Raw genomic sequence first — 11,164 nt, 5'->3', positions numbered from 1 at the left:
CCATCCATCATCCATCCATCCACCCACCCACCATCCATCCATCTACCCATCCACCCACCCATACATCCACCCATCCACTCATCTATCCATCCATCTATCCATCAATCCATCCATCCACCCATCCATCCACTCATCTATCCACCTGTCCATCCATCTACCCATCCACCCATCCATCCATCTGCCTATCCACCCATCTAACAACCCACCCATCCATCCATCCACCCATGCATCCATCCATCCATCCATCCATCCATCCATCCATCCACTCACTCATTTACCCACCTGTCCATCCATCTACCCATCCACCCGTCCATCCATCTTACCCACCCACGCACCCATCCATCTATCTATCCACAAGCCTATCCACGCATGCAACCATCCACTCACCCATTCATCTCTCCATTCAGCAGCTACTCAGTGAGCCCCTACTGTGTGCCAGGCCCCATGCGAGGCACTTGGGCTGCAGTGCAAGACAAGACAGGTGAGGCTGATAGTCTCACGAAAATGAACAAGTGCCCCGTTCTGTACCCCACACTTTGGGAACGCCACCTCAGGGCTTCATGGGCCTTCCTCCTTGGTTTCTCAGGCCTGAGCATGCACATGAAAGCGCCACAAGGCTGAGGGGTTGAGCAGAGAACTCAGACAACATCGATCTGTCTCCCACAGTCCCCACTGGCCTGCGGGGAAAAGGATAGAAGGGAGTGGAAGGGAAGGAGGCTCCATCCAGGCGGCTGTGAGCAGGATTGTCCCAAACCTGAGCACCCCATTTCCTAGGACTAGCCCCCTGAAAAGTACAGCAGCCCACCCAGCACTCTCAGCAGGAATATTACCTGTGGTCTGTGGCTACCACACATGTCATCTCTAAAGGTCAAACCTCCTACATGTCAAAAATTACCATAAATAGAATAAGATACTAACAGTAAACCAAGGGAAAGTGTTCTCACACATCAGCACACCAAGAATTAAGAGCCTTAATATGTAAAAGGTTCTTATAAATCAATAAGAAAAGCACTAAGACTTAATAGGTTCCTGGACAAAGGCCGTGTACTCATTCATTCAGCAGATACTCACTGAGCTCCTGCTTTGTGTCAGGTACAACAGGTTCTTTTTCTCATGAACCCTCATTCCAGTGTGTGGGGAGGGGGTCAGACCTTAAACAGATTAAACAAACAAGCAAACAAGATAATTTCACATCTGGCCACATCTGGAGAATGTTGAGAATACATGCAGTAGGCAGGTAGGATAGAGCAACGGGGCAGGACAGAGCTCAGATGACAAGGGCGTCCCTGAGCACAGAGCACAGAGCTCCTGCTTGTTACTTGTTTTCTGTTTGCCAAATGGTCCACAGTGGTCATGTGTTGCTGATCTTCCTGGAAATAAATCATTTACAAAGCCTATTAAAGGATTGGCCCTGACCCCACAGGGTTGTTATAGAGTCTTAGAGACCAAGGATGGAGTGAGAGCATGGGGCAGGGCAGAGCCTCGCCAGGCTGCCACACACTGCCCCTCCCAGCAGCCCTGCCCACCCACAGCAGCGTCAGGCCCTGCCCACAGGGGCCAGGGGACAAACCTCACACGGTGCTGCACACACCAGGAGGTAGGGTGGTCCACATGGGTGCCTCCCTGCACCTCTCTCTGTTCCTAGTCCAGTGGCCAGGGTGGGAGGTCACAGCACCCAGGACAGACCTAGCCTCACAGGTGTTGGCCCTTGGCTACAAAACAACTTGGGGATCTCCAGTTTGGGCAGGGGCTCCCACTCTTCAAGTTTGCCAACTGGCAGACCTCCGTCTAGAAGTATCTGGGCCCAAGGACAGAGGGACAGAGCGTGAGGGGGTTGGTGTTCCTGTGTTTCCCCACTTGCACCCTCCTGTCCTAGCTGGTGAGGGCACACAGGACACTCCATCACCAAAGCCCCTGAGGTGCAGGTCAAAAGACGGGCCTGTCTAGAGGGGAAGGGGCAGGGGAGGCCGAGTCCTGCTGGCCGGTGCCTGCCCTTGATCCTCTGCAGAGCTCAGAGTTGCCTGGGATGGGACAGGGCAAGCCCTTAGGGGGTCCCCAGCCTTGAGAACTTCAGTTGCTCAAACCTAAGAGGAAGACCTAACAGAACGTAGTAAAAAGAGCTGTGTGGAGGCTGGATATCTGTCCTGGTTCTGCCTCTGATTGGCTGGAGACCTTGGGCAAGTAACTGAACCCCTCTGTCTGGGGAAAGTGGAGGTGTTGGGCTAGATTTGGGGTTTCCAAACTGTCTGGGCGCTCTAGCATTCCGTAGAGGCAGCCAAGGGCAGAAGCAGAGATGGAGCTGGGCTCGGCCTTCTCATGTTTCACGTTCATATGAACAAACAGTTTTGCATTCAGCAAAAAGCCCACAAGCTGGATTCCTGAGTCTGTGCATTTGGGGAACTTCGTGTTCTTTCAACTGCTTCCACGTGCTTTTAATTTGGCAAAGGACCAGTGACTGGGTCCCATTTTCTTTACAGCAAACATATCGTGTGGAGAGGTCAACATAGATCAGAAGTAGAGAGGATCTGAACATTAGGCTGATGGGACCCCAGCCCTCTTCTCGCCTCTCTCTCTCTCTCTGCAAATCCCACCATTCTGGGCAATTATGGAGCCGATGGGATACCCAGGCCTCTCTCTGCTGCACCTGGCTGGAGCCAGCTCAAAATCCAAGCCTCTCCCAGAAGCACCCTCATGGACTCCTTCACCCACGTCCACTCTCCACGCTGGCTGACAGCTGGCCATGCTGGGCTAATATCCCAATAGGGGCAGTGAGGTTTTCCTATACATGTACAAAATAGGACTCTCTACCCAAGGAGGACAACCAGCTCCAAGCCGCGCAATGGGAGGGATCGCCTGCCACCTAGTGGTCCTGGCAGGCACTGCAGAGCCCCGAGTCAAAGGGAAGTTGCTGCGGGGGCCCCGCGGGCTGGAATAGCAGGGCTTGAGCAGGAAGAGTGAGCTGTAGGGCTTGGAGTTCCTCCCCCTTCTCCTGAAAGGGCGAGAAGCCTTAGGTCACCTAAGCACTGCACTTTACATGTATTCCTCTCATTTACTTTTCACAGTGACACTATAGGATTTGCAGTTGAGCAAAAAAGGAGGCTCTCACTCGCTTGAGATCACAGAGCTGCCTGCTAAAAGGCAGACCTAGGTCCTACTCTCTAACTCCAAAACTGTGTGTTTTCCATCAGCGCGCTGCACTCCGCCCCTCCGTTCCTCGTCAGGGAGACGTGATCACAGCAGGGAGACAGGCCCATCAAGGCATGCCAACTAGAGGACAGGGAGTCTCGGGCAGCAAGGCCTGGAGGCACCAGGGAAGGCTTCCAGGCACACACGGGCTTTGAGCTCAGCTGGAAAACGAGACACATGAGTGGTTTACTGGCCCTTCTTTGAGAAGGGACATCAAGCCAAGTTCCATGCTGGCTTTGACATACTTATTAAAAAAAAAAAAAGTCTCTTTCCTACACTGCTATAAAAGGGTGAGTGATCCCGTGGCCATAAACCTCTTTATCTTACCTCCCCGCACCCCATCCCCCACCCCCACCTCTGCCAGGGTGTGAATTTTCCATATTGATTGTGAAATTTGTAGGTATATGTAAACAGCTTCATCCAGTAAGTTAGGGATGCTTTAAGCTGCAAATAACTCATGATGTAACTAATAATTATTTCAATCAGAGTGAGGGGCTATTTTGTCTCTTGACTCAAGAAGTCCTCTGGTAAGCAGCTGGTAAAGATGGCAGGTTTTAGCCCTGCCATTAGGAAACCGTGGACCCATCTCTTTCCATTGTTCTTTAGGATATGAGCCTCTGTCTTTGTGCCTGTCACCTCTGATGATAAAACTGCTGCTGTGCCTCTGGGCTCACCTCTGTGTTCCAGGCAGTTGGAAGGGGATGGGCAAAAACCAGAAGGAACATATCAGCTGAGTCTGTCCCTTTCAAAAGGCTTTCCTGGAAGCCCCACCCAGGGACTCCCACTTATATCTAAGTAGCCAGAACGGGATCTCCTGCCCTCTACCTTGAGCTGCAAGGGAGTCTGGGAAATGAGCATTTTTAGTTGAGTGTTACTTCACCCCCCAAAAAAGTAGAGTTCAGTACAGTTAGGAAGAAAACGAAAATGGGATTTGGATGGGTAACTAGGAAAATAGGCCTCATTTCAAAGACCATTGTCCTGACACATAACAGGCTGGGGAAAGAGGCCTGCTGAGTGGGGAGGAATCCACAGAAGTCACCCTCCCTCTCTCTAAAGTGAGGGGTCTCAACGAGGCAAGTGCTTCTCAAACATTCTAACCCAAGCCCCTAACAAGCGAAGGCAAATGAACTTGTAAGCACCTGTGCAAAGTATTGTCTTTTATCTTAAAACCATGTAAGTTTTGCAGTCTGAAATACCTCAAAGCTTAAATTAGGAAACATTAGGTATTAAGAATACATGTGAATTAATTTAAGAAGTAAAAAGAAATGAAGACATGAATGATTCAAGTTTTTTACTTTAAATCTTTAAAAATTATGTGTAATAATATAGCCATAATTAAAATTTTACCTACATCTTTTTTAGATTATTTTTAAATACGACATATATATATCGCTGTGTATGCTTATATGTGTGTGTGTAAATAAGCACATACTGTGAAAAGTCTCCTGCCCACCCATGTCCCCCACCCTAAAAACATCCATGTTAGTCAGTTTTTTGTGTATCCTTTAAAATGTAAAACAGCATTTTAAAAACAAGCGAATTCCATCCCAAAGGGGAGCCAATGAGCAGGGCCTGAGAGCTGCAGGCAGGACTTCAGGAAACTCGTGAGGCTGTGGAGTGGGCACCTGCCTGAAGAGGCGCTGTAGGTGTGGGTGGAGCAGCGGTGGGTGGAGCTTGGAGCGGTGGGCGGGGCGGGGCGGCTGGAACTGGCTCCCTTCCTTTGGGAGTGGGCTGAGTGGGTCCTAGCTCAGCCTGCACACCCTTGTCTCCGCAGGTTCCTACTATCTGACCACCACCTATGGGGCCCTGGAGCATATCAAGAACTACGACAAGATCACGGTGACCCGGCAACTGAGCATGGAGGTGCAGGACTCCATCCACCGCTGGGAGCGCAGGCGCACGCTCAACAAGGCCCGGGCCTCCCGCTCCTCCGTGCAGGTGACAGCTGAGACAGAGGATGGGAGGAGACCATGCCCTAGCTACCATTCCCACTGCCCGCTGGCTCAGGAGCTTGATACTGGCTGTTCTGGCTGGTCAGCCAGTGCCTGCCAATGTGTGTGTGCCCAGCCCTGTGCCCGCTTCAGGGGAGAGGGCCTAGAAAGTACCACCCGGCACTGGTGTTGAGCAGACGAGACCGGGATAGGAGCGATGAGACTTTCATCCACCTTTCCTTAGCGCCTACTATGTCCTGGCACACTGCTAGGGCTGGAGATGTGGACATGAGTCATGCCAGTCCCTTTTGGGGAGCCCATGAGCTGATCCACAGCCTTGTCACTTGGTCCTAGACAAATGCAGCAGCTGCCAAGGCCCCTCTGCCCCTAGCCTGCCCCCTCCAATCCTGTCTCCCATCCTCCCAACTCTCTCTATAAAAACTCAGTATTCAAACCATTGGTGGCCAGACACCCGGCTCCTCCTCCGCTCGCATCATCCCACACCCTTAGGCTGCATCGAATCAAGCTCCCCTAATTCTCCAAACACGCTGAGTTCAGCGTCCTCTGCCCGTGCTGATCCACCCCTCCTTCATTGGCTGCCACTTGTCCATCCTCAGTTTCTTCCCGGACCCCCCCACCTGTGCGCCATTCCCCACAGTCTGAGCTAGACGCTCTGGTCTGTGCTTCCTACTGCTACTCTCCTCCTTACAGCATGTATCGCACCATGTTGTAACCATCTCTGCATGAAGCTGTTGTCCTGGGAGGGAAGGCCCATTGTTCACACGTCTCAGGAGCCCCAAGTCCAGGGCCTGGGACAGAGTGGGACTGGAGTGTGTGCAGAATGGAGGGAGATAGGACCATGAGCCCAGCAGCAATTCAGAGATGTAAATAGCTGTGCAGACTAACTTCCCTGACACTCAGAGCACAATGGACCTGAACCCCAACCCTGGCTTTCAAGATGGCCCATCTGCAACTGGCAGAGCCCAGGCCTGGGAGGCAAGAGGCTCGGGGTCTGGACCCAGCTGTGTTACTAGCTTGCTGTGTGACCCTGAGCAGTCCCTGCCCCTCTCTGGGACTCAGTTTCCCTATCAGCACAAGTAGACTGTGGACCAGATGAGCTTTACCTACCAGTACATGTTCTAGGCTGCTAAGTTGATGTCCTCTCTCCTCTAATCAATGGTGTTTTGATAATGTTCAGTAATTGACTCTCCAGGTTGAAAAAAAAAAAAGCTTCTATTGATTTCCATGGTGTAAATATTCCCACTGTAGCTGATTTCAAGTTACTAACTTGGCAACACTCAACTTGGAATTGGGAAGAGATGTACACAGTTGGCTTTCTCAAGCTGGTATGAGTCAGCAGGAATTGGCAAAAGCCAGCTCCAGCATACCACTGCTCCCCACCCACTCCCGGGACACTTGTCCCTCCACCAGCTCTTGGAATATGGGCATTCTTGGTTCAAGCCTGACCCAGATATTCCTTACCTCTTGCTTCCACTCAGTGGGTTCCCAATCCTGAGCCAAACAGAGCATCAGTGCCCTCCCCTGGAGAGGTGAAGCTTAGGAGAGACACCTGGGATCAGGGATGAGGAACCCCGCAGCACTATTTCTAGGGTCAAGGGAGGGCAGCACCCTCTGCCTCCTCCCAGTGCCTCCGCTGCACCCCACGCCCTAAATTCCTTCCTTCCCTGGGAGTAAAAGCCCAGAGCCTGACAGTCATCGTCATCAGTAGGGATAAAGGTTCCTTGGGAGGCCTGATGGGGGACAAGGAGAGCACAGCACAGGCCACAAGGCCCAAGGGAGAGGGCTGGCTTCCCTCTTGGAAGAAGGGGGCAATCCCAGTGAAGCTCTTGACACAGAGCCTGGCGCCTCATATGCACCCACCACTCTGGAGTCGTCCTCGTCGTCCTGATCATCATCATCGGAAGGCTGTGCTGTTACCATTCTTCCACAAGGGGGCAGCCCCGCACCACTTCCTACCTGCCCTCAACGGGGAAACGGGAGCTAGTTAACATGCTTATTTACAACCATGGTGCAAGGACGGCTGTTACCCCAGTTTACAGTTGAGGAAATGGAGGCTCACAGAGGTCAAGGTTACACAGTAAGTGGGAGCAGATTCAAAGCCAGGCAGGGAGTGGAGGGCCCATCCTTCCACCATACGGTGCTCCCTCCCAGGCTAGTGGAGGAAGGTGTAAGTGCCACTGATGTGTGTGCGAGTGCTCCCCAACCCCGCAGGCAACGCCTCACCCTTGCCCACCTGGCTCCTGCGGTGCCCCTCTCCACCTGGCCTAAACCCGCCACCTTTCAGGCCCAGCTCCCCTCCGCCTTCCACCAAGTCTTCCCCCACCCCCCAACGCCATCCACGCCTTCCAGCTCCTCCATAGCTCCCCTGCCCCCCGCCCCCCACCTCCAGGCTCTTCCAACCCTAAAGGCTAAACCGTTCCGCCTGCCTTTGCAGCCCCAGCTGCATCGTGAGATGCTGGGGCTGGGATCTGTCTCCGATTTTATTTATGCCGCCCTCTGAGCCCCTCATTGCGCCTGGAGTGAAGGAAGACTCAGGGAGGCAGAGATGATGAGGAAGTGACAACTCAATAAATGATGGCGAGCCCATGAGCTGGCCACCAGGGGGCGCGCTCACACCTCATTGCCAAGACTCAACGCCACTGACACCCAGACCGTCAGCACCATTGGGAGGTGTAGCTCGGAGAGGTAAAGGCCCTGCCTTAGGTCATACAGCCGGGCCAGCCGCAGGTGCCCTGACTTCCAGCCTCACGACTGCTCTTGCAATCTCCTTTCTCTACAGAGAGGGCCCAAAGAGAAAAAGGACTTGTCCAAGGCCTTTCGGCTCCTCACCCCTGTCCAAGATCCCAGCATTAGAGTGGAGTGAGATAGGATGCCCGTTTGGCCAGCCTGTGACACAAGCCCTCTCCACCTCTCCCCGCAGGACTTCATCTGCGTGTCATACCTGGAGCCTGAGCATCAGTCACGGACGCTGGCGTCGCGGGCGGACACACTGGCTGAGGCGCTGTGCATACAGTGCGCGGAGAAGTTTGAAGTGGTGCAGCCCCAGGACCACAGGCTCTTCGTGCTGGTCGACGGGCGCTGCTTCCAGCTCGCAGACGAGGCGCTGCCGCACCACATCAAGGGCTATCTGCTGCGGAGCGAGCCCAAGCGCGACTTCCACTTCGTGTACCGGCCGCTGGATGCCGGCCTGGGCAGCGGAGACCCGCCCTGCCTCGTGGTGCGGGAGCCCAACTTCCTGTGAGGCCAGGGCCACTGCAGCCTCCTTGATGGCGGTATTTACCAAGACTGTCTGGGCTCAGACTCGATCACCACCCCACACACACACTCAGCGGCACCCCTCGTACATGCAGGAGCCCCCCCATCTGACCACACATACACTCCCAACATGAATGCTCGTGTGTCACACATGCTTGCAAACCACTGAGCATGCCTAGGCCAACATGGCAGAACAGTTGTGAAAATGACATGAAGCAGTGGCTAAGCGTGCTTCCTGAAGGAAAGTCATAGCACTGAGAGGCCAATTTATTTGTTAGAAAGGGCAACTGAGGCTCAGAGAGAGAAGGGACTCTTACCAGCTGCAGCAAAAGAGCCCAAGCCTGGCGCCTATTCACACGCAGCCCCTCAGGCCAGTCCCTCTGTACACACACACACACACACACACACACACACACACACACACACAGTCCTCAGTATTTTCTGGGAAGGGCTTAGCTTCCCTAGGACTGTCCTCAGGAGGAGTGGCCTGGCCACGGCTGGCCCCACGTCCCCAGATGGAGCTGGGATGTTTTGCACATACCCGGCATCTCAGGAGCATCTCTCAGGGTATGTGATGAAGAGACAGGCCCCGTCACCTGTGCACCAGAGCCTGCCCTCAGCTACCAGCACCCACAGTCCCCCCTACACACAGTTTCTGAACCCCTCCAGAAGCAGCCAGACATACATCAGGATTGCCAAACGAGGCCAACTCCACGGCTCCATGGACAAGCCCAGCCTCAGCCACACGAGCACACTGACAGGGCCCTTTCCCTGGCGGACACACCCCAGGGCTGTGGCTGTTGTGGCAAAGGGCACCGTGTGGGGAGAATTTAATAAAAGCCCTTTTGAAAATGGCATCGCGTTTTCTCAAGGGGCTGGAGCTCTGATCAGCCAGCCAGGCCCCCCATAAACACCCTAAATCCCTTCCCAGGTGGGGTTCAGAAGGCTTCCTACTTTCCACCGAGGGCCCTGTCTGTCTTTGGACCGAATTTGCAGGGTACTCTCAGCCCTCAGTGCCAGGGCCCCGGACTGCCCCTCAGCCTGGACATCTCCTGCCTCCTCACCATCGTTGGTTCGCATCAGTCCCACCTCTGGATTATTTCCCCAACAGCCTCTCACCTTCCTGCCTCTGCTACCTATTCCAGAGGCATAGTCTTCGCCTGGTCAAACTACTCTTCATCCTTCAAAGTCCACTTCCTCCAAGAAGGCTTCCCTGACTTCCTGGGCTGGCCAGACAGTCCTCGCCCACGTTCCCACAGCCCCTGGGTTCATCCATTTCACATGTGCTATCCCGTCGAATTGCAGTGGTCTGTTAATCCTGCTTTCTCCACCAGGCTTGGACCCTTCAAGCCTGTGTCCTCAGCACTAATTTAAAAGATGTATCCGTTGAGTGCCTGCTAAATCTCAGCCCTCTCCTAGGCCCTGGGAAACGGTAGAGAACAAAACAAAGTTCGCACCAATGACAATGAGCAGCGTAACCAGGGGAGGTCAGCTGGACCTGCCTGAATTAAACTTCTGGGTGTCATCAAGCAGGTCATTCAGCCAGTCAACAAGCACCTGTGGGACTCAGGCCCCGGGCCAGCCCTGTGTGAGATGAGGGAATTGGTCCAGGCACAGCCAGCCCTGGAGGACTTTCCAGGCTGGGGGGCAGTGTAACACCCATGAGGAAACGGGCAAATACCCGGAAGCTGAGGGCAGCTAGCCATGATCCCCAGTTGCCCTTCCTTCCTTCCCCCGGACTCCCCCATTCAGACCCTGTCCCCTTCCTGAGCTTCCAGTGCACCCCAAAGCCCTGAGCCGAGCTGGCCATGCAGCCTCGTGCCCCCAGCAGTAAGGCAAGATGCCCACTGCCTCCCACAAGGCCTGAGACGAGAAGGTCAGAGGAGGGTCCATTTGCCCAAGCACCCTCTTGCCCAGGTGGGGCCCAAGCTCGGGGTGGGGTAGGATTCAGGGAGTGGATTGGGCACCAAGGCTGGAACGGGGCAGAGCCAGCCACTGAACTGGACCAAGGGGGCCATAGTACACCGCCTGTGTGTGTGTACACGTGTATGTGAACACGGGCACCAGCCCACTGTCCTGAAGCCAATGTGGGGGTCCCGTCAGGAGAGGCCACAACACAGGAGGGCTGGGGCCACCTGGAGCCCCTGTCATCTGGATGCCTATGCCCCCAGGGAGGTATGACAGGATAACCTCGGGTGGGAGGGCCTGATCCAAGGCCACGCAAGAGACAGCATCACCCATGCTGGGCCCTCAGCGTGGGTACTGCCATTAGCAATTCCCTTGCATTATTTTTTTTAATCTGCACAACAGCCCCTTGAGGGAGGTATTTATGGATGAGGACATGGAAGCTCAAAGAATGGGGTGTGCCAGTCTGCTTGGGCCACATAACAAAAGACCACACAAACTGGGGGGTTTCGACTGATTTTCTCACAGTTGTGGAGGCTGAATGTCTGAGATCGAGGTGTTGACGGGGTTGGTTGGTACTTAGCTCACAGATGGCTACCTCTCAGTGTGTCCTCACGGGGCCTTTTCCCTGTGCACAAGTGCCCCTGAAGTGTCTTTCTCTTCCTATAAGGACAGTAATCCTATTGAATTAGGGCCCACCCATACGACCTCATATAACTTAATCAGCTCTTTAAAGGCTCTGTCTCCAAATACAGTCACATTCTGAGGTCCTGGTGGCTAGGGGTTCAACATATGAACTTCAAAGGATGCAATTTAGCTCATAACAGGGGGCAACTGACTCACTCAAGGTCACACAGCTGGTTAGA

At 53.9% G+C, this 11,164-nt stretch overlaps 1 protein-coding gene across 1 annotated transcript in view; it reads left to right on the top strand.

Annotated features, from left to right (window-relative positions):
- The window catches only part of RIN3 (Ras and Rab interactor 3), a 131,882-nt gene extending 122,613 nt beyond the window's left edge, over positions 1–9,269 (top strand). Inside the window, exons 9-10 of the mRNA XM_019632925.1 lie at positions 4,961–5,124; positions 8,059–9,269. Coding sequence (XP_019488470.1) covers positions 4,961–5,124; positions 8,059–8,379 — 485 coding nt within the window. The 3' untranslated portion in view covers positions 8,380–9,269. The remainder of the gene's footprint in view (positions 1–4,960; positions 5,125–8,058) is intronic.
- The last annotated feature ends 1,895 nt before the right edge of the window (positions 9,270–11,164 follow it).

The sequence above is a fragment of the Hipposideros armiger genome, unplaced genomic scaffold (assembly GCF_001890085.2).
Source record: "Hipposideros armiger isolate ML-2016 unplaced genomic scaffold, ASM189008v1 scaffold_1195, whole genome shotgun sequence".
In the NCBI taxonomy this organism is placed as follows: Eukaryota; Metazoa; Chordata; class Mammalia; order Chiroptera; family Hipposideridae; genus Hipposideros; species Hipposideros armiger.
The sequence above is the reverse complement of the archived record's forward strand: the minus strand, read 5'-3'. Positions and strand labels throughout refer to the sequence as shown.